The sequence below is a fragment of the Nanorana parkeri genome, unplaced genomic scaffold, assembly GCF_000935625.1.
Source record: "Nanorana parkeri isolate BGI_ZX_2015 unplaced genomic scaffold, ASM93562v1 scaffold362, whole genome shotgun sequence".
NCBI classification, from domain to species: Eukaryota; Metazoa; Chordata; class Amphibia; order Anura; family Dicroglossidae; genus Nanorana; species Nanorana parkeri.
Genome location: NW_017306630.1, coordinates 74,825 through 101,442, shown reverse-complemented (window position 1 = coordinate 101,442; position 26,618 = coordinate 74,825). Strand labels below are relative to the sequence as shown.

At 41.5% G+C, this 26,618-nt stretch overlaps 1 protein-coding gene across 2 annotated transcripts in view; it reads left to right on the top strand.

The window, feature by feature from the left end:
• The window catches only part of ACLY (ATP citrate lyase), an 86,076-nt gene that overhangs the window by 30,397 nt on the left and 29,061 nt on the right, over positions 1 to 26,618 (top strand). For both annotated transcript variants that reach the window (XM_018558840.1, XM_018558841.1), the window contains exons 3-9: positions 3,750 to 3,872; positions 10,235 to 10,297; positions 12,823 to 13,013; positions 16,095 to 16,174; positions 16,699 to 16,829; positions 23,569 to 23,687; positions 26,399 to 26,535. In XM_018558840.1, coding sequence (XP_018414342.1) covers positions 3,750 to 3,872; positions 10,235 to 10,297; positions 12,823 to 13,013; positions 16,095 to 16,174; positions 16,699 to 16,829; positions 23,569 to 23,687; positions 26,399 to 26,535 — 844 coding nt within the window. The remainder of the gene's footprint in view (positions 1 to 3,749; positions 3,873 to 10,234; positions 10,298 to 12,822; positions 13,014 to 16,094; positions 16,175 to 16,698; positions 16,830 to 23,568; positions 23,688 to 26,398; positions 26,536 to 26,618) is intronic.

Sequence of the window (26,618 nt, the reverse complement as noted above, 5' to 3'; positions counted from 1 at the left end):
TTCTGTTCTGCTCGGTGCCTCTGAGGGACCGAGCAGAACAGCCGAGCCAAATGCCGCTCGGCGGCATTCGGCTATTCTCTCACTGCTGTTCGGGATCTTTCAGAATAGCCCGAACAGCAGTGTGAAGCCTGCCGGAGGTTCGGCTCAGCCGATCCAGATGTTGGATCGGCTGAGTCGAACTCCTTCTGCACTTCGGGTCAGCCGAACATGCTGAGCATGTTCGTCTGATCCGAAGCCACACAAAGCAAGCCGATGTACGGCTGATTTCAGCCGATGTACGGCTGAAATCAGCCGTACCAGCCTGAAGTGAATAGCCGAACAGTGTTCGGCTCACTTCACTTCTGATCGGTCACTCACTCGGCTGCCCTCGGCAGCTTTGTGAATAGACCCCTAAGTGTGTCGGTGGGTTAGGATTAAGGTTGTTTTTTGTTTTTTTAACCGGTAAGTTTTATTGATTTTTGATCAATAAAGCTTTGAAGAAAACAATAAAGAACAAAATACACAAGGTCCATGCTTCCATTAGGGAATACGCATCAGGCTCCATTCGCATATGGCGCTTGCGTTTTCCGCGCACAAACGTGCAAATCTTAATATAGTTTGGACTGGGCGTGTTAGCGGCTAATACTGTAGCCAGAACACACAGAATTTTTTGTGGGCCGCACGTTTTCTGACCGCGCGGACTCTGCCCTAGTATGGACAATGCACATTGGAATGCATTTTTTGTATGTTTTTTAGTGCGTTTCCACGTGTACGAATACCCACGGAAAGCCACTTGTGTGAAAGGAGCCTTATACGTGTTAACAGTACAGCTGGGATTGTACAACGCAGGGCATAGTAAGTATTTGGTAGGATCACTTGAGCAGTCTTATCCAAGCTCATGAAGAAACTTCCCAACCAGAACTGTGTTTTGTTTTTTTTTGGGGGGGGGGGGGGGGGGGGTTTAAAAATTCAAGAGAGAGACAAAAAGAGGTAAACCTGTAAATGGGACCCGATGCCCAAAGAAGAATCCAAAATGTTATTATGCAATATTTCATATGTACCTGAGCTAGTAGTAGTTGGTCACATTTAACTGGACTCGTTCTGTAATGTTGAAGACGTTTCGTGATGAAAACCTTCGCTGATTTTATATATATCAGTGAAGCTTCAACATTACAGAACGAGTCCAGATGAATATATGCAGTATATCCTTTTTACTAAGGCTGGAGCAGACAGAATCTGGAGGGGCTGTGTATGGCAACCAATCAGCCTCTAGCTTTAATTTTCAAGGCTTAAATAAAAATGCTGAAGCTAAAAGCTTATTGGTTACTATGCAGCGCTACTCCAGATTCTGCCTGCTCCAGCTTTAGTAAATCCCCCCTCATTCTATGTTACTCTATACTGTGCTAGACAGTATACCTCGGATGGGTGTATAAGAGGCAATTTGGCCCGCATAATTGCAAGTTTGAGAGCATAGGGTTCCAGAATACCAAGTTACCAGTAAATGAAGGTGCTGACAGACTATGGTTTGCTCGTGCTCACAATTATTGCCATGGTGAAACACGGCAGCCAAGTATGTTACTTATGTATGGATATATATGTATGTGTTCAGTAGATACATGTTCAGCTGGATTGCATTGCTTTAACCCATATCTTTTATTCTGTTTGCTACATCGCCTCTTTTGTGGCACTTGTAATGTAGCACATGTGGCATACATGCCTTTGAAATAATAGCTTTTCTTCTAGTCCTTTTCTGTTGGCCCTTACTTCCCCCTTTTTATAGACGTTTGGGTAACCTTGGCAGTACAAACTTTGTTTTTTGTACTTGCCCTTTTTACATCATACACAGAAATCTGCTGCCAAGGCACTATAACTCTACAAGAGGCATACAATCTGAATACAAACGTCCTTGGAGCTATCCACTCAGTGCTGATGAATGAGGAGTCTCAGCCATTAAATCTTTCTGTATCTGCAGAGTATCTATTTACAGTCTGGCTGGAGGCCAAATCATTGAGAAAAATTTAATCATCTGAATGTTAATCTAGTTAATGCAGTGCGGCAGGGAGACCTGGAAGTCTGCACGAAGAGAAACTGTGCTATGATGCATAGTAAATTCTGCATAAATAAGAAAGGTCAGTGACTCAGTGTCTTGAAGTCTCACCCTGCTCTGCAATGCGTTCTACATTGTGCTAATTATGTAATGGGGAATAGATTTCATTTCTATGACTAAGGAAACAAGACTGAGAAATTGGGTGGTTACACTAGCATTCAGAAGTTTGGAATTGATCAGACATTTTGAATAATTTTTATCAAGACGTCAAGGTGATCACCACAAAGCACTGCTGGGGATGTGTAATGTGTTAAGCCATGTTTTCCTTTCCAATCTATAGCTCTCTGAAAGCCCTAATGCAAGCACAGCGGTGCCATCAAATTACTGCGTGCATGATTTGCCCTGTCCATTTACCAAGCATGTTGCACTGTAGTACAATAATAGTATGAGCTCTGTGAATGTAGATGGTGACAGGAAGTGGGGATGTATCTGGCAATATGAAGAGAAAGTTCTGTCATAACGCAGTAGTTTTGATACACACTATGTAGGGGGGCGTACGGCCGCGTAGCCCCATAGAGAAGGATGGGGGCTGCGTACTAATCACACGCAGCACCTGTCCTTCCCAGCAGCTGCTTGGTACGGCCCAGCATGCAGCATGGAGCTGTATGTGCAGGCCGATTCGTGTGTGAATGGGGCCTTACAGATAATTAATCTGATTGGTGCTGGATCCGGAAAAAATAAACCAACTTAACTTCAGCTTTTAAATTATTAATGATTATCAGAAAAAAAAACTTTGCGATTTGTATTGGCTCATCTGAAATCATCTCTTATTTTCCTAAGGTATTGTATTTCAGTCATTTACATTCTGGTTCAAAGTAGCCATAACAAACAAACATACCAGGCCAAAAGAAGGAGTGTAAGGCCTGGATACACAATCTGAGAATTTAATCTCTGCAGATAAACCACATCTAAAGCTTGACATACACTTTTAGATGTCCCTTGTTCATCCCTGAAATTTTTAACGACATTTGCCACATCTCTGATGGCATTCTCGAATATTATGATGGGATTTTTCATATGAAATTTGTATGAAAATCTTCCAGTGTATGGGCAGATTAAGATGTAAAGTTATTCCATGAGGAAGATTAACATTGATTTGGATGTAAGGTTGGAAACCGGTGGTCTAAATCACCTACTGGGTTTTTGTGTCTTTTGAGCGCTTATTTAATGAGATTTCTCTGCTGGACTTCCTGGACCTTCTGCTCTACCCATGACTTGTTTCATTCCTCATCATTCTCCAAAGCCAGCTGTGAATGTGAGTGCCCTGTGGGATTAGTGGTGGCAGGTTATTGGACCTAGAAAATATTGTGGCAAGATCTTCTTGCCGAATCAAGTATGAGAGTATAAGACCTCATTGTATGATTCAGTCTGCTGAATCTGAAATATTTTAGTAGACTGACCCTTTAGTGCCTCATTAGGTTAGGTTTTCTGTTGCAATATTTTTATTAAAGTTTTACAGAGGTACAGTAAAATAAAATACAATACAAACTTTCTGATTCTGTCATGGAGACAATCTCATGGAGGAGAGTAATAAACATACAAAGGTTGTTATATAACATAGTTTTCAAGTGTTACTCACATTCCAACTCCTCATAGCATCCCAACATTAGGTTAGGTTTTCAGTAATGTTTTCTTTACACATTATCTTGTGCTTATTTTTCAGTCTCTGGTGGTGAAACCTGACCAACTTATCAAACGTCGTGGAAAGCTGGGGCTTGTAGGAGTCAACTTGAATTTGGACCAAGTAAAGAGCTGGTTGAAGCAACGTCTGGGGCATGAAACTACAGTAAGTGTCTATATTCTGCATGTACAAATTTGCTAGCTATGAGATAAATCATATGATCAGTCAAGGAGTTGTGTGTGTGTGTATATCTACTCTATCTAATCTATATATCCCACAGTCTAAACATGAATGTTACTTTAGCTCTTTTTTTTACTTCTGGTAACATTGGTCACCAGGACAGAGAGGGTTAATCTTTTTAACGGGGACACCTGACCACAAAAAAACCCTGAAAGATCCATCCTACATCCAAAATAGCAAAAATGGCCAGCACACCAGAGGTAACAGATCTCAAATCTTTGATGTGATAATAGCATAGTTGTGTGGCAAAAATAATAATTTTTAACACCGACATTGGTCTCCTTTCTGTCATGAGAAAAGAGACCATAATGTCTCAAACGTTGGTGGTTTAAATGTTTTTTGCTTTGTAAACTATGTCCTTACCTTAAAGATCTTCGTGAAGATTTGAGATCCCTTACAATAAAAACCTGACGGGGACTTAACTGCAACTCCATCCAAAACGATAAAAAAAAGTTTTTAGCTTTTGAGTGGAGATTGATTTCTACAGATGCCCATTTTGACTGTCTATATTTCTGTTATATATTTTATCTGGTCGCCTTCCTCTGCTTTGTTCTCCTACATTATATTCTGAATCCAGTTCTAGGTTTTATTTTTAGTACTGTAATCCCTTAGTGCTCAGTCACACTAGATGCAGTGTGTTCCGGCCTGATTCTGGCCAGAATGCACTCTCGCATTGCGGCCGGCTCACTTTTTTTTTTTTTTGTGGGGCAGGAGGTGGCGTGGCGGGCCATTGAAGTGAATGGCACCGTAGGCACACCCTCCGGCCGCAATGTGATCGGCCGCATGGGAACGCAAGGCACATTATACCTGCGGTCCGATCAAAATGCTGCAAGCACTATTTTGATTGCATCGGACCGCAGGCATAATGTGCCTTGCAATCCTGTGCGGCCGATCGCATTGCGGCCGGAGGGCGTGCCTAAGGTGCCATTCACTTCAATGGCCCGCCACGCCCCCTCCTGCCCCACAAAAAAGTGAGACGGCCGCAATGCGAGGAAGTGAGTTCTGGCCAGAATCGTGCCGGAACGCACTGCATCTGGTGTGAACGGGCCCTTAGGGGACAACGTTGCATTTTGACGCGTTCAATTTTAGGTCTTGCTGGAGGACCTCTGCAAGACCTACATATAGCCAGGAAAAGAGCAGCACAATGCTTGCATATAAGAGACATGAACTTACTACAGTTGTTCTTTTCAGAGCTGCTCAAATGATCATAGCCAGGGACAACCTGGGCAGCAATGCTTCTCCACTTGTCCATCTTCCTATTATTGTTCTTGTATTGCCCATGCCTCGGATCACACAGCTCTGGGCTCTGGATGCCTCGGATCACACAGCTCTGGGCTCTGGATGCCTCGGATCACACAGCTCTGGGCAGGCTTCCACAAGTTCTACAAAGAATTCGGTGTCCACTTCAGCCATCATGGTTCCAACTAGGGATGCACAGATACTTTTCGAGTACAAGTGCAGATACTTGGCATTTTCATGAGAACGACCAGGGTTGCAGAGGTTGCAGCTGGGACCTGGCTCTGGCGCTCCACCACTGTCCTGAAATCATTAGTCTGTATTGTTTTAGAAAAACTGTCACATGACAATAAACAAAAATGTACTTGTAAGTACTCGGCAAGTACCAGTACTCGTACTCGCAAAACTGGTATCTGTGTATCCCTTTATTTATATTTATAAAAACAAAATCGTACATTAAAACAGAGATGTACAAATCCCAGGAGCTCCGTGTGCTCCTTACAAATGACAGCTGCCTCCTAATTTTTGAATTTTTCTCTAGTCTAGTCTTGGAGCTCAAAAGTATCGGTTCATGTACTCGTACTTGTACCGAGTACTGTACTTGGTATCTGTGCAACCCTAGTTCCTACCTTCACAAATCTCTCTCTCCACAGAAGCGGGAAGTCCAGAGGTGATGAGATCATCCAAACCAGCCACAAAAAAAATGTTTTTTTTCCTATTGCGTTCCGGTGCATTTTTGACGCATTTGTGTGCGTTCCAGACCAGACAAAATGTTGACACGCAGTATTTGTCTGGTCTGGTCTGGTCTGGAACTGACTGCGATGGTGTGAACAGAGGCCAAAAAGAGCATAGGGAAACATTGGAATGCATTTTAGGTCCAGAAACGGTCTGGTCTGGAGGTGATGTGAATGGGCACTTAAAGAGGAACTTCACCCTTATCTTAAAAGTAAAAACCAAGGCACCTGTAGAAATGTTTAGCAATGGCAATCTACAAACGGATACTTCTAGATAATTGCAATTCTTTTGCATACCTTATTTTTCTTTTCCTCCCCATTCTTCTCATCCTGGCCATTATCACCAAGGGCAGATGAAACCATCTCTTTTTACTTCTGCAACTCTGGGTCTGCCTCCTGGAACATGTGACAGATCACACTATCTGATTTGAGGAATAGAATGCAGATTCCCCGAGATCTTGCAAGGTTTTGCAATTTGCAGATGAGATTTTCCAGGAAGACACTGGTGATGTAGCCTTCCCAGTGTGCATCTGTGAGGCCAGGGCTACATCACCAGTTCCTCACTTAACCAGCAAGTGGAAAAAACATTTATTGTCAGTAAAAGCCAAAAATGTTTAACTAATGTAAGATAAATTCATATCCGCATTCTGATTTTTAATTCAAGGGGGTAAAGGTCCACTTTAAACCATTGATTGATTAAGGGAAAATGTTATAGCTAGTTAGCACATTTAAAAATTTAATATATTTACATAAATTATGTAAATATGTCCTTCCTGTAATTTTGTTTTCTTTAAATGAAGACTTTAGGTGAACGTAACTTGATGCTTGGTTGCTTATGAAACATTTTACAATATACAGTTCACTTAAACGTCTTGGTATTTTTCCATCCTGAACATCCGTATTAATATGTCTGGGTCTGCTTGTTTTGAGCTGTCAAAGCAGCCAATTAATTGGATGTATTTCTGGTCTGTGATTTGGCAAGGGATGGCAATGGAAGATTGATTGGCTGCCTACTGTCAGAACACTGAATATGATTTAGTGCACTTGACTAGGAAACAGTGGTGTGATCTGAATTCCTAATGACAGGCACTTCTCTCTATGACCAGGAGAAATAAAAGTTGAGCAAGTGTTTTCTCCCGAGTTTGTATAAATGTTACACTGGCCATTGATCATCATTTTTTAGAACAGTATAAATCACTTTCTGCTGACCTGAGATTTTAAACTGTAACAAGTGCATAGGATAGATACCGATCATCATTAATTGCAAAGGAATGCACTTATCTTCATTAAAGAGACCCTGTCACCAATGTAAAAGTGCAGGTAAAAGCACAGAAAAATCAAGTCTTTAAATGCCCTCATGCAGGGTTTTTCCCTTTTTTTTTCCTCTGAAATATTTGTAGCAAATTTTACTAGCCAATTCCCTAGCAGAGCCCTCTCCTTGCATGTCCTAGCCCTCTCCTCTTTTGTGGAGTGTCTATTTACGCTCTCTGCTGGCCCAGCTCCTCCACCCCTTCTCTCACCCAACCTACATAATCTTTTTTTTTTTGTCGAATACTTTAGGGCAGGATAGCTGAACTTTGGCCCTTCAGCTGTTGTGGCCCTCCAGTTACAATAAGGCATTGCAAAACTCTGAAAGCCGCAGTCATGACTTTCAGTGGCAAATGCATGATGGAATTTGTAGTTTGACCACAGCTGGAGGGCTGAAGTTTTGGCTATTGTTGCGATAGCATTTCACTTGAGTAACAGCTCTAAGGCTGCTGAAGTTGCTGACCTCGCATCTAAGATGTAGGAACCTTGCAGCAGTCTCGGGATTTTGGATATCTACACAAGGGAGTCCTGTTGACCGGTCCGCGGCGATAAAAAGGTTGGGGAGCACTGCTTTACAGGTACAAAACATACCTAAAATATAGGCATGTGCCGATACCGAGTATTTGGGCGAGTACTCGTCCAAATGCTCTCCATGCCTATCCAGATACCAGAACTTCCGGCATCAGGAAGCCGGGTGGTGAGTCACATGCCTCCTGGCTTCCTTAATGGGACTTTTGATATCTGCATTCGGTATCGGCGAGACCTGGAAAAAATATTGGTACTCTTACTCGACACCGAAAAACCGTTATCGGTGCATCCCTACTAAAATATGTTAGATACTTATATAATCTTCTAGCATTATAGAAGGAGTGTTCGTCTGGTGACAGGGTCCCTTCAAATACTAAGTGAGGCACCTACCTTCATTAAGAAGAACCTTAAAGGACAGAAATGACAGCACCCATTTCTGTCTTTGTTTTCTTTAAAAAAACTGCAGCAATCCTAGCTTTTCTATTGAATGCGTCTCTTTGTGCCATGGAAGAAGAATGCAGCCAGTGATGTGTTGGGACAACTGATAAACCCATTTGTGTTGCTGAGAAGCTACTACCAGAATGATGGTCCAGTAGCGTGCACCTTCTAAACACATCAGCAGTAGTCATTCACATATTACTGCCCTGGCAGCTTTTCTTGTAAAGGGTTGTATAACCAAATGTAATAATACACTCAGGAGATTGGTGGAGGTTTATGTCAAGAGGTTTGTTTTCTTCACATTTGCACAGCTCTCCCACTATGTCAGTCATTAGGCTCCCATCATGTTTGTCTTGCCATCAGCAGTGTAGAGTAGATTGTAGAAAGACATGACAGTCTCTGGAGAAATGTGAGTCACAGATTAAAATTCTGCATTGAAGCTGTCACAACTATTTTAATATTACACTGCCTCTGGTCCTGTAAGGTGAAAGGATCACTGGGCACAAAGTTTGCAACACTGCTTCAGCTAGCCGAGAGCATAGCTGCTAATCTTACTGCTACAATTTTGGTTCAGCTCCAGTCGCCTTCGCTATTCTTTGATTCGAACGGTTAGGTGAGCCTACTTTGCAAACCGCCCTGGCCGTTTTGAACCATGAAGTGTTATAAGCTTAGGATATCATCATTTTAAATTACATATTTTAAAAGGCACCGTGAGCACTGGCATGAGAACTCTATTTGAATATACACATAGGTTCTGATAATTGACAAACATTCGGAATTATTTAAAGGGTCACTCCATATTAGTTCCTTCAAAAGCAAAAACATCATTACTGCTCCTGTTTACCTCTGAAATACCCTTGCTGCTTTAATATCTTAGTCTTGCCATACACTGTGAATTGTTTGTCATTCAGCCCCCCGATCGTGGAATACTTACACCCCACCTCCTTTCTTCCGATGTCAGAATACCTGAACGGGCTTTTGAAAAATCCACTTTTGACAAACTGGGGGTCCCAACGGAGCCTAGCCCTAGTTGAAATTTGACCAGTGTTTCACCAGCTTTAGCCTGTCTTAAAGGAATATAACCTTTCATCATTCAAGTCAGAAAGAGGATTATTCTACCACCTTCGGTCTAGATCTGCTTTAATAAGCCCATAAAACTGACCGCACCTTCGGTGCGGTCAGTTTTATGGGCTTATTAAAGCAGATCTAGACCCACCAATTTAGGGGTCTCCCAAAACCGTTCCTTTCAAGGCATGCCAACTGTCAAGGTTGCAGTGTGCTTATTTCAGTTCTTACTTGAACTTTCTAGCTCCCACATGGCTGTTGTCATAGCTGATCACATGTGCAACTGCAATCCAAGTAGAGGCTAAGTTGGCATCCGCCTCTGCTGTAAAGCATAGTAGTGTGTATTTCCACTTTAAAGGTGCCCATACACATGCAGATTACCTGCAGAGAATGTTTGTTTTTTGGCTGCCTAATTCTTCCTGCCTGAGGGATCATTTGCTTGGACATCGTTTGGGTGATATGCAAGCACGAGAACCATGGTAGTACATGAAGCTTCCTTGTAATCTTTTGTCTGAGAATGATATAAAGACGGGCCCGTACTGACCTCCCAAGTCTGTTGGATTTGATCCGCTCCAAAAATGAATAAATCTGCGGTAGGCTGGGCACCTGCCATTAGGACATCTCCATCAGCTGATTTGCAATCTGTATGGGCAGCCTAACGTGTTGCAAACTGCTTGAATTGATGGGATTCATCTGATAGCTTGTATGTGACTACAGCGGCTTGAAATCTGAAGTGCTGCTATGGGTCAGTAAACTGCCAGCACTGTCCAGGAAACATTAAACTCAAGCAGCTTCCTTGCATGTAATTCTGGATAGAACTGCAGCCTCTTGTCTTATAATTCTGTGTCCTGCAACTTCTTCATTTTGTAAGATATTATGTTGAGAGTAACTGAAGTTTCCTCTTGGTATATAATGATGCCTGTTTGTTATGCAGGATATATACTACTTTTAATGTTATTTCTTAATTTTATATTGCAGATTGCCAAAGCAAAAGGAATTTTGAAGAATTTCCTGATCGAGCCATTCGTTCCCCATAAACAGGTGAGCTTAAACTTTAGAGAGGTGCAGACATTTCTTTGCTTATTCTATGTAAAGTAAAGTGGTTAAAGTGACACTAAACTAATTAGTTAAATCTTAAAGCATTCAAGTACCTTTTTTGCTATTAACAAAAATCGTATCTGTGTATCACTCGGCTGTAGATTCTCAAATCATCTTTGAATTCATGCTGACACTGTCCTTCCTTCTGGAGGGTGGCTACTTCTGTTCTCCATGGTCCCTGTGTGCTGTAAAGTAGCCACTGCTCTAAACTCACTCCTGTAATGGACTACAATCTCACTTTTAGTTTACTAATTTGTATGGAGATTATAGTTCATCATGGGAATGAGCTTGTAGTGGTGGCTACTTTACAACACGCGCAGGGACTATGAGAAAAAAATAGCCACCCTCCAGAAGGAAGGGCAGTGACAGCACCAATTCAGAGATGATTTGAGGCTCTACAGCCGAGTGATACACAAATAAGATACATTTTTATTACTTGAATGCATTTTTAAGATTTAAAGGAGAACTATGAGGTGAGTGAGTTTCACTCTACCTCATAGTTTGAGCCGATGTGTGACAATGAAACTGTCACACGTCGGCTCAATTGATCGGGAAGTGAGTGAACACATACCGTCGCTCGCTCACTTCTTGATCATGTCCCTGCAGAGAGTCATGACTGTCACTCACGGCTCCCTGCAGGGATTCCCCCCCTCCCTGCTCCGATCCTCCAGCACTGACTGGCGGAACGGATAGGCAGAGCCCGCTGTCAATCACGCAGCTGGGTGGATCTCGACAGTAATGTCGGTATCCGTCCCGGCTGCGGCGGTCTCAGTATACCGCGAGCTGTAGCTCGCGATATACTGAGCTTTGGAGCAAAACAAATGGCAAACGCATTCATCAACTCATAACCAACTTTTAAAGCAAGGTGCACATGGAAGGGCTTTATACAGTACAACAGCAAAAAGTTTCCCAGCACACTCACCAGCCAGCATGTAAAAAAAACTTGTCTAACTGCTGAGGTTGAAAACGGAGGTTTAGATACACGTCTTCTGCAGAAAATGTGAAAGCCGCACTGTCTTGCCAAGGCACCTCCTATGTAGTGCGGTCCTAACTCTAACCTATGAGAGTCTCCATCTTGGAGCACATGCAGCGATAGAATTGGGTGCAGGTTTGTCAGGAGGCAGCCCAACCCCCTTAAAAAAGGTACAGGGACACACAAGGAACCCTGCACATCACAACGGCAGCTGAGACCCCCAGTGTGTCAATGCACCAAATCAGTCAAGCAAAACAAATGGCAAACGCACTCAACTCATAACCAGCTTTAAAGGTGTCCCTGTACCTTTTTTAAGGGGGTTGGGCTGCCTCCTGACAAACCTGCACCCAATTCTATCGCTGCATGTGCTCCAAGATGGAGACTCTCATAGGTTAGAGTTAGGACCACACTACATAGAGGTGCCTTGACGAGGCAGTGCGGCTTTCACATATTCTGCAGAAGATGTGTATCTAAACCTCTGCTTTTAACCTTAGCAGTTAGACAAGTTTTTTTGCATGCTGGCTGGTGAGTGTGCTGGGAAATTTTTTGCTGTTATACTGAGCTTTGGGTCACGGGAGGACGCTAGTTTATGTCCTCCCGTGACCCTTAGGAGAACTATAGGGAAAAACACTTACCCCATAGTTCTCCTTTTAACTCCTGGGTTTAGGGTCCCTTTAATTGTTGCATCCTGGCTATTTGAGTCCTATGGATGCAGTGTAGACTCTGCATCTCCCACTTCATCTGTCATTTGTTTGTACAACAAAAACTAGGTGCATTCATAATGATGTGATGCTTTTTGCCCAGGCCAGGGCCAATGTTCATGCTCATTCATTGGAAATGTTAGCTTGTGCAAGAATACCTGTTTATCTGAGACATAATATATAACATAATATCTCATATGTAATGAGACCCCTGGGGGGGCTGCCATGTTGTATTTGTCTATGAAATCATTATGCCAACACAAGCCTCATTGACATCAAAGGGCTGTTGTAAATCAGAAGAGGGCATGAAGGTCTGATTCCACAAAGCCCAAAGCAAAAATAAATTATCTGGACTTGCTCCCGATTTACAATGTACGGTAGTCTCATGGCTTGCTGTGGTGATGGTTTTATAGCTGCACAAAGAACTAGTAAATTGCTACCCACACTGTCTAGTTTGTAGTCATGATGTCACTATATGCTGACAATAGGTACTTGTTTATAAATGAAATAAGAATTTTATCATTTATGGCAAGGTTGGACAAATGCAAGTTTTTAGGTAGTGAATAGACCAATAAAAGTTTATGGAAACTCATGATTCCTGAATACAGAAGTGTTTGTTTAATGTCTGTTTTAGTGGACCATATGGCTTCTGACTGTTAAATATTTGCCACCCCGTGTTCTGTCGTTTCTGCAAAGTATACTTTGATCCATTTATTTGATTGATTGGCAACAGCCTAACTATGTTTACTCGCTATTATGGAACGTTACTAACGCCTCATTTGTTTTTTCTGCAGGAAGAGGAGTTTTATGTTTGTATCTATGCAGCTCGGGAGGGGGATTATGTGTTGTTCCACCATGAAGGTGGTGTGGATGTTGGCGATGTGGATGCAAAGGCTCAAAAGTTCCTGGTTAGTGTTGGAGAACGTTTGACGGAGCAAGACGTGAGGAATCACTTGCTGGTCCATGTAGCACCAGATAAAAAAGAGTGAGTGAGACAAGACTGCTGGGCAGTGTTGTGTCATTAAGTGGTTCTAAAATTCAGCACGTTTTTAAGTTTTTGTTTTTTTTCCAGCTTCATGTATTTCTACTTCTGCAGCCGAATTGGAGTAACACCTACGTTTTATATTTGCTACGTGTTCACACTCATATAGCATAACTTTAAAAATTGCTGCTTAGCCTTTTTTACTTTTTTCTTTCTCTTTTCTGAGAACTCCCAACAGAAGTTTTCACCTTCTATGTACTGTTTAAAGCAGAACTCCATCCAAAAATATTAACCCTTGCAGTGGGGCTACCCATGCACTGCAAGGGTTAAAGGAGAACTATGGGATTAAGGCTTTTCCCCGTAGTTCTCCTTAGGGTAACGGGAGGACACAAACTAGCGTCCTCCCGTCACCCTAGGCTCAGTATACTGCAAGCTACAGCTCGCGTTATACTGAGACCGCCGCAGCCGGGACGGATCCTGATATTACTGTCTGGATCCACCCAGCTGCGTGGCAGAGCCAGCTTTTCACTCACCTCATAGTTCTCCTTGAACACAAATTTTTATATAATTTTTTTTTTTTAATCAGGCTAATTTACTATATATATATATATATATATATATATATCTATCCCACCTATGCGTTGTACAGCTTATAGACCCATCTAATTACAGCATGGAATGTAATTCTGCACATATTAACTGCTTATTTGTAAAATGTAGGATTTTATCAATATAATTAAAATGATCTAAATAAAGAAATAAAAGTATTTGCTATGGTTCCACTGGTTTGCTTTGGCTACTAGTATGGCACAAATCTTGCTGGAGTCAAGCTTTATCAATGTAGTAATGGGAGTTACTTTTATTCTGCAGCTGTACAGTTTCTTCTGTACTAATGGATCACATTGGTTGAATAGCTTTGCATGGCCGGTGATGGATTATTTCCCCTCTGGCAATTTATAGTCCCCATGTTCCTTAAGTAACACAAATGTTTGTTTTGCAATTTCCTGGATTGTCTATGGAAACGTGCAGTCAATGATGAGCACTAATATTTACCTTTTTTATGGTGACATCAGTTATCATTGAGATTTTGTTGCAATTTCCTTGTTAAATATTGTGTCTGACTCTATATTCTCATTGTTTTCTTTTGTTGTTAATTAGACTTGAAAGATGACCTGCAGTCGGTGTGTAAATTATTACTGCAAAGAGTATATTATGTGTGGAGGGTTGCTGCAAAGTATAAAAATCTTACCTTGCAACATGCCGGCTCCTACACATAACTCATCTTCTGGGCGATGCTGGAAGTGAGTGAGGTGACTCGAGTAGTGAAGTGCTTCAGTCACATCCCTGCCCCTCCTCACTACGTGCCTATTCACATAATGCCTTGTATTTTTCTCAAAGAATACAAGGTGCTCTGTGATTACATAGTATTTGATAACACCTTTCCAGAGCCAGCTGTGCCTTCCCCCTGTCTGTTGCTCCATTGAGGATCGCATGATCATTCAGTGCTAGAGCCAGTGGAACAGCTGCAGTTTCCCACACCAGCTCTTAACAGCGGATAGAGTATGTTTTACTCTCTCCACACTTTAAAAACAAGCAATCATTCACCTCCCTAGCTGCTTGTATTGTGAAGTAATTCATTTTCAAAGACTCTTAAGGCCTTGTTCACACCAAATGCAGAGCAGATCCGCTCAGGTTTCTGCACACACATTGCAGTGGGTTGTGCCGCGTTTTTGATGCGTTCCGGGCCGTTTTTGGTAAAAAAAAATAATATATATATTTTTTTTAGTTTAACATGGCTTTCAGTGCGTTCCAGGCATTTGCATGCGTTTTTGATGTGTTTGCATGCGTTCCAGAGCAGGTAAAATCGGGCTTGCTGCAGTTTTTTCACCTGCTGTGGAACTGCACGCTGCAATGTGAACTGGAGCAAAAAAATACAATTGGAATACATTGGACGCAGTTTCGATCCGGTCTGCAACTGCTCTGCTCTGCACCTGCTCCGTGCTTGGTGTGAACAAGGCTTAAAGATCACAAAGACTCTAAAGCCAGATTTCAATCTGTTTCTAAGGACCATGTCAGAGGGTTGGTTATTTGTATCCGATTCATTATGGATATAAGTTGCTCATGGCGGCGATTTAATAGGGCTTTGTAGCTAGCAACATAATTGCTGGGGTTGCTGGTAACTTGTTGCTAAAAATCGCCATTTCTTTGCTTTAGGTTTCAACTCTTTTACATCATAAGGTGGATTTTCTATAGTACAAATCCCTCTCTTTAGTGATTTGTAGCTAAGCTAAAGAGGTGCATGCAGATAAATCGTCACTGGGGAGCTTACAACTAAGAGACTGAGCTACAAAATGCTGTAAAATTAGTGATACCGATACATAGAAAATAAATATTGTCTAAGGCCCCGTTCACATGTAGCGACTTATCGCGCGATTTCGCGCATTTTTGCCGCACGATATCGCGAGAAGTCGCCTGCTAATGATAGTCAATGGAGCTGTCTTAGCTCCATGTCGCTCGTCACGGTCGCAAGTCGCTTCTACAGGACCCTTTTTTCGGCGGATTTTGCGCGATTTTGCTTTTTTCCTATGGAGCCCGACGGAGAAGGTCGCGCTACCGTTGCTGGATCGTTGCTGGCACGTCGCCCCGAAAGTCGCGCTATCCCGGCCACTGCAAAGGTATGTCGCTACATGTGAATGGGGCCTAAATGAGGGGCAGGTGCAGGGGCCAATAAAGTACATTGTACAACAGTGCACAGACATTACATGCGTGCAGTATGTGAATAGAATTTTACACAGGATCTTGCTGCCAATGAGATCCTGCGTAAATACATAAAGCCATCCGCTTGAGCCCTAGTACAGTTTTCTACTAATTGTGGAGCAAAAGTCTGGCCACAGGTTCTCTTCAATAGATGGGCGTGGAATCTTGACAATCATTTAGCTATAAATTGTCAAAAGGCAGTAATAAAATGGCCTAAGCAGAGCTTCTTTTTTTTTTCCGCTTACTGTAGTTTATCATTTTGAAATGTGTTTTATAAATTCTGTATTGTATAACTTATTGCTGACCAATTTGTAATAATGTTTGCAGTGTCCTTGCCAGCTTCATAACTGGACTTTTCAACCTGTATGAAGACCTGTTCTTCACCTATCTGGAGATCAACCCACTGGGTATGTGCTTTCATTACAAGAACATGCATTGTTTGATTACCATCTGTTCAAAGAATGGAGGATAGTCTCTGTTATTATTCCACAGGATTTATATAGCGACAACAGTTTGCGCAGCACTTTATAAAATGGAGGGAAGTGTGCCGATGTGCACCATGACAACGGGGTCGTGCCCAACCCCATCTAGTAATCTGTCAATCTGTCAGTTACAAGACATTTTCAATACAGGAGGATTAGGAGGGCCCTGCTTGTGAAAGCTTACAATCTACATTCACTGCATGAAGGTCAAGAATAGCTAATCTCTCAGACCAGTTTAACTGTAGATATACATTTGCAGGAATACACCAATTGAGCTCTTTTATCCATATCCAGGAAGGAATTAACCTATAAATTACCAAAACAAGTTCAGTTAATAGCTCACACATAGTGCTTTGGTGTGCTCCACTGGCGCACTGCTACATTCTTTACTGAACATTCAAACAATATCATAGAAGTATTTTATTTTACCTGTTTGTTTCCCTCTCTAGTTGTGACCAAGGATGGTGTGTATGTTTTGGACATGGCAGCCAAGATAGATGCAACCGCTGACTACATATGCAAAGCTAAATGGGGTGATGTGGACTTCCCACCTCCCTTTGGAAGAGAAGCTTATCCAGAGGTAAGAGCTAGTTTAGAAAATGTATACAATATTCTATATGGCAGTACATTGGGGGGGAAGAGTGTTGTGACACAAATAAACCAATCAGAGTTTGATGTACTGTAGCTGGATCAGTGAAAACTATTCCTGATCAGATTGCCTAGGCTGGCCTAAGCAGTGCACATCACCATTGCTCTGCTGCATTTTATATGATTCCTGTTGGTAGCTCGGTTGACATTTCAGTGGCCCCTCAATTTTGCCAAGTTGTTTTCCACCATATGTTGTAGCGTCAGATTAGCTTCTGTTAATTATAACATTACCACATTTTCCACCAAGCTTCATTGCCATCATCTTGTTGTCTTCTCCAAATTCAATTGGTGCTCATACAGAAAGATACAAACTGTTTAATCACGCTTCATTATCTATCTCTGTTAGCTGATACTAGAGTAAGTATATTCTTCCGCGTGTCCGTTTCACAATTCCTGGCCCAGCAGTCCTCCACTTACAGTGAGACTGAGCAAAATCAGTGCTTTGGAAAACTGACATATTCCATGGAAAAGATCACTCAAGAATAGTTTTTAAAACTGGATCTTCTTATAGTTCATATGCAGGATCAGTCATTTGGATTTCTTTTGGTCCAATTGTGAGTCCAGGATTTTGTTGGCCTAAAAATGTAAATATTGTTTGCTCAAGAATAGAATTGACTGGCTTCCAGCCATATTTTTACTGGTATCATGCGTCGTCTACAAAAATGTGGGTGACCTGGACTTTCACTACATAGGGCTCCTGCTGATGCACAGAGATGTGTGAAGCTCCCATTTTTATGCTTCATTCATTTGTTCCCTGCAGAGCTCAAATGCAACAGGCAAGGGCTGTTGGTGTGGAATTATGCTTCCCAGAATGTCTGAAATTCCATCAATATGTCATGAAGCCCTATTCCATTTTCAAATGGTTCATGGCATGTGTATGTAGCTGTCCTTCTTTGCCATACATGGGGGGCTAACAATATAGAATACAATGCACCCCACCCCCATACACCCAAAAGATTTGTTTTGAATTATGCCAACATTATACTTCTATGTGCAAAATGATATAATATATATCGAATACCCTACAACAATGAAGTAGCTTTATTAATTCAGATCAGTATTTACAGTAAATAATACCAAGTGACAGACTGACTTGTGCATATAAACAAAGTCCGAGAATGCAAAGTCTTTGTTTTCTTGCAAACAATGCTTTTTTCTCCACTTGTGCAATCCACTCTGTTGGCATTACACAACCTGTGCAAACAAAAGAATCACCAGAAAATGTTTTGCACATGAGGAAAGCATTGGAAGTATAGTGTTGGTCACATTTTATATAATTCTGTGGTTGTATTTGGGAGGTGCGCTGTATCATTCTATATTTTTAACATGTTAATTGACACATTTCTATAGTTGCACATAAGATTTTTTTTATTTGAAATACTGCACTTTTATTATAATAATTGTAGGGTAGCGCAAATTCTAATTCTATTTTTATACCTAAGAGGTAAGTGACTGTAGTAGTGATATCACTATAAAGAAGGTATAATCCAGTTCATGCATGTCTTCCACTGATATTTCAAGTTGGGACTACATTACCTTATGGTAGACAGTAATTAAATGGTTTTAAAGCAAGGCTGGACAAATCCCGGTTGCCACGTAGCCAATGCTCTTATAAAACTTTCAGCTGGCGCTTGGCTTTTGCGGTTTTCTCCAGTTTGCAATGGAGCTAGCTCCTAAAAAAAACAAAAAAAAAACCTGCTTGCTCCTGAATTGGACAGACTACATCCATATAAATGTGCCCACCCTTGGTTTAAAGTACATTTCTACAGGACAATCCCTTCTTTATAAAGCTCGTAATAATCTGTACAGGTTAGATATGTAAAAGGTTAACATAGATGTAGGAACTGAAAGCCGTTATATTTGTGTTTCTGGTAATAGTCTGAAAATCGCTGGTTCCTATAATAGAGGCCAGTCGAACCCGCTTCGGATTCAAAAATGTTTTATTTGAACCCAGTTCTTCTGGACATACGTTATTCTCCATGCTTGAAGGTTTCATTAACATGCACAGTACGATACCTATGCGGACATAAAAAAAACCATATCACTGTTAGCATCATTTATTGGTATGGTCCGGTAGGACTGCATAGTCAGTCATTAGCATTCTCATTGCTAATGACTATGCAGCCTTGTCAACAATAGCTTGCTCTTCAGACTGAATGGGTTAATATAAGCATTTCCTATCTTCATGCATTCATAAAGCTTCCTGAGTATGCTGCAGTCATTCCATTAGCTCAGAGATTGTGTAGAAGCCAGTGTATCTCCAACCCCCATCTCATTGGCGTAACTCAATTTGCTTGTTTTAATAAATCGCCCTAACAAGATTTTCCCTCAGAGATCAGACTCCTCAAGGTCGCCTCAAGGTGATTTAAGAGTAAGGGAGTGTAGTTGAATGAACTCTTCTATAAATTGTTTATAATGTGATAAAGTCTATGTACAAGTCATCTGCAGCCCATACATAAATCAACTGACACCAAAATCCAAATACTGTGAAATGTATCTTCTAGATATGATTTATGGAGCTGAAGGCCCTGTGTATATTCTCCTGAAAGCCTTTTTCTCAGTGATTTCAGTCTTGCTGTCTAGCTTTGCCTTGACTGCAGATCAATACCAATGTGCAGCAGTGTAATGTTGGGTAACATATGTGCCACAGTTTTATAGGACACAAGTTGGCATGCATCTCATGCTACATTATGTGATTTAAAGGATCACTCCACAAAAAAAACATTTTTATAGTTGTATTGGAGGCTGTAGAGTTAAACCATCTGCCAATTTTTTTTTATCTCTCTCAGATTTGCAATCCTGCTGTGACGGTTATGAGGGCTTCCCATGCCGCCTGTTACTATTTTTTTTTTTATTTAATGTATTTTTTGTGGACATTGTTCCTGCACACCTTGTATCTCAGCCTATCCTATTGCAAACAAAACTCCTGGGCAGACAGGAACAGTCAGGATTATGGCAGTTGGAGTATCCAAAACATAAGGTTGACTCAGCCCACCAAACTCCACCTATAACCTGTTACCTTTTTGCATTGTTTTTGTTTCATATCCCCATCTTGTAGAATCTGTTTACATTTATTTTAATCCTTCACGGGAAATTCTCTGTAGGAACTATTTTAATTCTATGCTGGTGGAGAGACTTGAAGTAGGGCTGTTCTATCCCCGTCCTAATCCTACCTCTCTCCTGTTCTTAGCCACTTTTTACTTGCTTTACTAAATGCTGTTGTCTATTACATGAGAAAGGAGAACGCAGGGCAGGACTGTAAGGAGACGCAATGTTCTGTGCAGGGATATGCTCTGCTACAAATGTATAAACATAATGACATACTAAGAGGGACGTGTACAAAGCCTATGACCTCTGGGTTGTGCAACCAGGAAGCCATAGAAAATCCTTCACTGTCCCTGCACAGCAGCTACGTAACCTGTAAAATTCACAAGACGCATAGAGAAGAATTCAATAAATCATTTACAGCCCTTTTTCCGGCAGACGGTTCCTTTCAAAACACCTTTTTTTTTTTTTCCTTTCATACACCTAATTCATGAAGGCCTTGCAACAGTTTCAGTTTCTACACTTACGACTGTAGTTCTCTGGTAGTTCTCATTACCACCACTTTAGGAAGCTATTGCTGTGGCTGTAATATAAGCCCAACTCTGACCTGGCATACAGTGGAGCATCTGTGCTGGGAAGGTGTCATCAATGTGACAGTTTCCCACTGAGGGCTTATTGCTTGCAAGGGCACTGGTGTCTGCTAGCTTCCTAGTTATCAGCTGCCCTCAGGACCAAGGGTCATATATGGAGTGTCCCCATCATGCACCCATTGCGACAGATTCATGTACCTGTTCTAGACAAGAACATGAATCTAAACACGAAAATTTCCCAGCACACTTGCCAACTAGCCTGCAAAAATGGCTTGCACTGTCTCACAGCATGCGTTAAAAACGAGGTTTTAGTTGCAAAACTTTTTGTAGAAGCCAAAAATTTGTAGAAGCCACACTGCCTTATCAAGGCTCCTCTGTGTAGTGCGGCTTAAACACCAATCTAGGAGCCTCCATCTTAGAGCATATACCCTGTTTCCCCGAAATTAAGACCTAGTACCATTTTTGGGAATTGCTAAAATATAAGACCTACCCCAAAAATAAGACCTAGTTGTGACCATTCCCAGGGCCGGTGATGGAATAAGGGGGAACTTGAAGAGCGGCGGGAGAGAATCGGCGGTGCCAACGAAGCCAGCGCTAGAGGAAGCGAGGCGGCAGCGCAGGGAGCAGAGCCACATAAGCCTATGTTTCCTCCTATAATGCTGGCTCCTGTCACAGGTGGAGTGATACCAAACGCACTTCGCCTGTTAGGAATCTATAGTGAAAGCGCGCTTCGCTCATTCTGGTTACCAAATTGCTCTTGGAAAGGTATGGCACCCCTGATTGCCCTGATCACCATATTCTTAACTTTGCCATTTTGGATTATTTAATTTGGATTTGCAATAACTTTAGATTGTTGTACATTTAAAAAAAAAAAAAGACCTACCCCGAAAATAAGACCTAGTGTGTTTTTTTTTGAGCCAAGAAAAATATAAGACAGTGTCTTATTTTCGGGGAAACCCGGTATAGCAATGGGTAAATTTGGGTGCAGGTATGCCTGGAGGTAGGCCATCCCTCCTTAAAGGCACACGGACATACCAGAAGTCCTGCACATCACAATATAAGTTGAAGCCAGACTACAGAAGAAGTCATTTCTGCATCAATTCACTCCATTTTGCGAGGACTTTATACTTCAGGCATGTTGCATACTGCAGATTTCCAAGATTCCTGGTTTCATCTATAGATTTATCTGTGATCCTCCACAACATACTACAGTATATCTTTTTATTTTATACTAGAGTCATTAATATAGCGCCACATCATATCTGAACATCACACCGTTGCATTAAAGTATAAATATTGTCAAGCGGTTTGTACATTTTAAAACGGGTCTATGGTCTAATTTTTGTTTTTTCTTTTTTTTTAATCATTTCTGGTTTCTAGGTAAAAGTATGGCAATTAGAGCTTATTTAAAGGAGAACTATGAGGTGAGTGCTTTTCACTCACCTCATAGTTCTAGCCGACCTGTGAAAATGAGACTGTCACAGGTCGGCTCAGTAGATCGGGAGGTGAGCGAACACATACCGGCGTTCGTTCACCTCTCGATCCTGTCACGGCTCTCTGCTGTGACAGGGGAGGGGCTGGATTCTCCCTTCCCCGCTCCGATCCGCCAGCGCTGACTGGTGGATCGGGAGGGGACGCGTACAGCTGGCTCTGCCTCTAGATAGGCAGAGCCAGCTGTCAGTCAAGCAGCTGGCCGGATCCCGGCACAATTGTCGGGATCCGCTGCGGCAGCTCAGTATACCGTGAGCTACGGCTCGCGGTATACTGCGGCGTCTCAGTATACCGCGAGCTGCAGCTCGCGGTATGCTGAGCCTACGGTGACGGGGGGACGCTAGTTTGTGTCCTCCCGTTACCCTAAGGAGAACTATGGGGAAAAGACTTAACCCCATAGTTCTCCTTTTTAAGGTATAACAAAATAAAAAATTACATATATGAAATCAGTGGTGACTGTAACACGATAACCCCTTGATAGGTCTTGGGTTCCTGAGGAGGACATTTAGGCACAATTTAAGGTTAGGGGAAAGGAGGTTTAATCTAATATTGTAGAGGGGGTTCTTTACTGTCAGAGCAGCCAAAATGTGGAACTCCCTTCCTTAGGTAGTTGTAACAAGTAGAAGCATTGACCAATCCAAACATTTCTAGATGTCTTCCTCGATGACCACAGCATACAGGGCTAAATATACTCCTAGACTAGTTAACCGAATCTGACACACACACACACACACACACACACACACACACACACACATTTTGACTGGATGAACCTGTGTCTTTTTTTTTTTGGCCAATCAAGTGGTTAAAGCTTCAGAGGACTACAAAATATTTCCTCTGTGAAAAATCCTTTATATGCTTTCCATGTTAAGGTAGAACTCCAGCTTTAAAAATAATATACGTATATAATTTATGTTTACATTGGTCCGGCTTGGCACAATGTAAGGAGATATACTGTATATAACTGTATAGAAAACCCCTGGCAGGGCCACGTATCTGCAGCTACTACAATATATTACAGCTTCTTCCAGTTTCTTTGCTACAGGCTTTCTGCTGAGCGACTTCCCTGTGCTATTAAAACACAGTCAGTGGCCATTCAGGGGACCCTTAGTACTTTTGACACTGAACGGACGGTGCCGTGACATCCCAATGGACATCCCAATCCCAATGGATGGTGCCGTGACATCCCAAAATTATTATCAATGCATGAATGAAATTCTAACAGTGAATGTGGTTTGCATTCGGAAAACGACATTCATTCAAAAGCAAACAACATTTTGAATGACATTCTACAAGTCTCTGGTGGTGGTCTCAAACATTCTGACAAGATTTTTCGTACAAACATCCATATGGAAATCTCTGAGTGGATGGCCAGTTTTAGTATTTGATATCTTGTCATTTCTTATCCTTTTAACTAAATGTCTACATCCTTATTGGGAACATGCTGTAATGGCTATGGTGTCTGAGCCTTGTTGCTGCTTGTTAAATTCTAAACCTAACTTTAATGATCTTATCTTGCTTACATTTTGTTTCTTGCCATTGTAGGAGGCTTATATTGCAGACTTGGATGCCAAGAGCGGTGCAAGTTTAAAACTCACCATACTAAACCCACGTGGCAGGATCTGGACTATGGTTGCTGGAGGAGGAGCATCTGTTGTTTACAGGTTTGCTGATGATTGTAATATATACATGTTTATGCTAAATGGGAAACATTTTTACATATCTGTATAAGTAATCTAAAAACCAGTTGAAAGTGTTTTGAAAATCTGTCAGTTGTCTTTTGGGTGGATTAAGGTACATTTCCACCCCAGCTCTCGCAGACACACTGTAGGGGAGTTCAGTCCCTCAATTTGGCTTGCCTCTGACAGGTAAAACTCAAGCTTCTCTTTCTGCTGGCTGAGGAATAGTCCCCCTTTTATTTGCGGAAGCCATTACAGACTGCAGAAATACTTTGTCACTCACTTTCTAGTTCAGCCTTTCTCAACCAGGGTTTCCTTCTGGCTTCCTCAGGGGTGCACAGCATCATGCTTTTCCATGGTGCAGGCAGGCTGTCCACTAGCACCATGAAAAACAAATGATGTTAATCCATAGAGTGTGGGATCCATTCAGAGATGGATTCATTGTGTTGGGTCTCACTTAAATCCCTATCTGGGATATGGGTCTGCAATGGTGCCTCGGGATTGTGCATACATTTAAAGTGTGCCGTGCCTGAAAAAAGGATAAGACTTGCTGCCATAGTAGACAGTATGTAGGAATAAATGGGGCATTCACTGCAGCAGGTGGATATAACAAACTTGCCCGTGAAGCTTGGGAATTCTATAGACTCATACTGCCTCACTCCTCCTAAAGATATTTTTTGGGTAAAATGACCCAATTTGTTATCTTTAATCAGTTACATACCAGACTCCTGAACAGGCAAGAATATTTGTACTTAAATTCCTGCAGGAGCCAAACAGGTATGCTAGGTTTCTCAGTCACTATATTCCAGTAATAAACTTTAAAGAAGGAAACCCTTATTTAGCTTTTTCAAAAACTTGGCTTGCACTTGATTATTGTTATGTAAACACTATGGGGGGCGGTGGGGCATTTATAAATCCTGTTGCATGGCAAAGCAGTGCTAACAATGGCAGGCAGTGTGACAATGTATGTGACAGATGTATTACACGTTTACAACAGGAATAATGAATTCCTTCCTCAGCTGCTCTAAAGTAGCAGAATAAAACCTGACTGACCACTTCTTAATTGTGTGACTGTTTAGGAATAAATCTTAGTCTTAAAATTTTGTAAACTGTCACACTTGGCTGCCCAGGAATACAGATGAACAGGACTGTAAACCTGTTGCAAATACTTTTTTTGAATGAGAAGCAGCCTAATTTGGGACTAATTGTCTAATTTAGGTCGCCAATTTGCTTGATGAATGTCCCTCAGACCGCCTCTCGTTCAGCAAAGTCTCGGCAGCAGATTGTTTTGTCCCATTCCTCTGTTTTCCTGGGCAGCCAGTTTGCAAATTAAGCCAGTTTGCCAATAAGCTTTTGGTATTCTGACAGTGGCACACCCCTTTGCTGTTAGAATACAATAGTATGATGGGGGGATTCCCCCATCCTTGCTGTTGGTGTAGATGGGATAATTGAGAGGGTTTTTTCTCATTTAGCCCCTGACATGAGCAATATAAAGGTTATAGTAACTGCCTTTAACCCCTTCATGACTGAGCTTGTTTTTAGTTTCTGTTCGTAAATGACTGACACACTTTTGACATTTTTGCTGTGTGATTCTTCCACATCAGTAATATACTTTCTTACAAAGTGCACCCACACATATTATATATTGTTTTTTAGAGGACAGATAGGGCTACATATTTATATCACATATGTGCGTCTAACGCCTCACTTAGGACAAATAAAATATAAAAAAAGAGGAAAAAACCGTTTAAAAAAAACACTTTTTTCCCAGTTTTGATTTGTAGTATTTTTTTTACAAAACCAGCACAGCTAAAAAAATTCAATAAATACATTCATTTATTTGTCCCTTATTTTATTTTATTTTTTACACATTTTTTTATTTTTTTTACACTTTTCACAATTTTTTTTTTTTTTTACACTTTTCACTTTTTTTTTAACTTAAAAATGTTATTTTATTTATTTAATTATATCAAGCAGATTTTGTGAATTAATCTCACTGTTACTGCATGATAAATTAATAAATTTTTGGTTATTATCAGGCTGCTTCAAACTTCAGAACAGCCGATAATAAGTTAGTGACACTGATCCTGCAGCAGTTCAGGATTCAGCTGTTACTAAATGTTTTCTGATTGTTGCAACAACGATCAGCAAACAAACATTCTTCTTCCAGGAATAGATACATTGTAGGAATAGACACATTTTGTATCTATTCATGAAAGAAAAAAAAAAAAAGCCAGTATAGCTTGAGAGAGATATCTCTCTCGATCTATACGAGCTGTCAGAATGCCGGCAAAAGCCGGCATCTGTGTCCGCTTTGCTTTGACTCTCAGACACCCGATATTAAGGTATCGGGTGTCTGAAAAAGGTTAACCCTTTCATTAATGAATGCCTCTGTAGTAAGGGCAGCCATTAATGAATGTTAAAAGCTGATTCTCAGCGATTAACAGCCCTCTAAAGCAGCAAATAACTCGTCACGTACAGTGTACGTGACAAGTCATTTGGTCCCTTTGTGGCTGGACGTACAGTGTACGTCTCCCGTCACGAAGGGGTTAAACAACGGTTTCATTCTGTGATTGCTATGGATACTATGGATTACTTCAGTTTTGCTCTTTGCATAAAGTTAGTGGTCACCCCTGTGATATTTTTTGCAGTATTTCTCTTTTATCAATGACCGAAAGTTTACATTTTATTCCTAGTGACACCATCTGTGACCTGGGCGGAGTGGATGAGCTGGCCAACTATGGGGAGTATTCGGGGGCTCCCAGTGAGCAGCAGACCTATGACTATGCCAAGACCATCCTCTCCCTTATGACGAGGGAAAAGCATCTTGATGGTAAAAAACACTTTTAGAAACGTAAAAACATAAAAGGCAGACGGCAGAAAAAGACCAGTGGTCTATCGAGCCCCGGTTTGTGT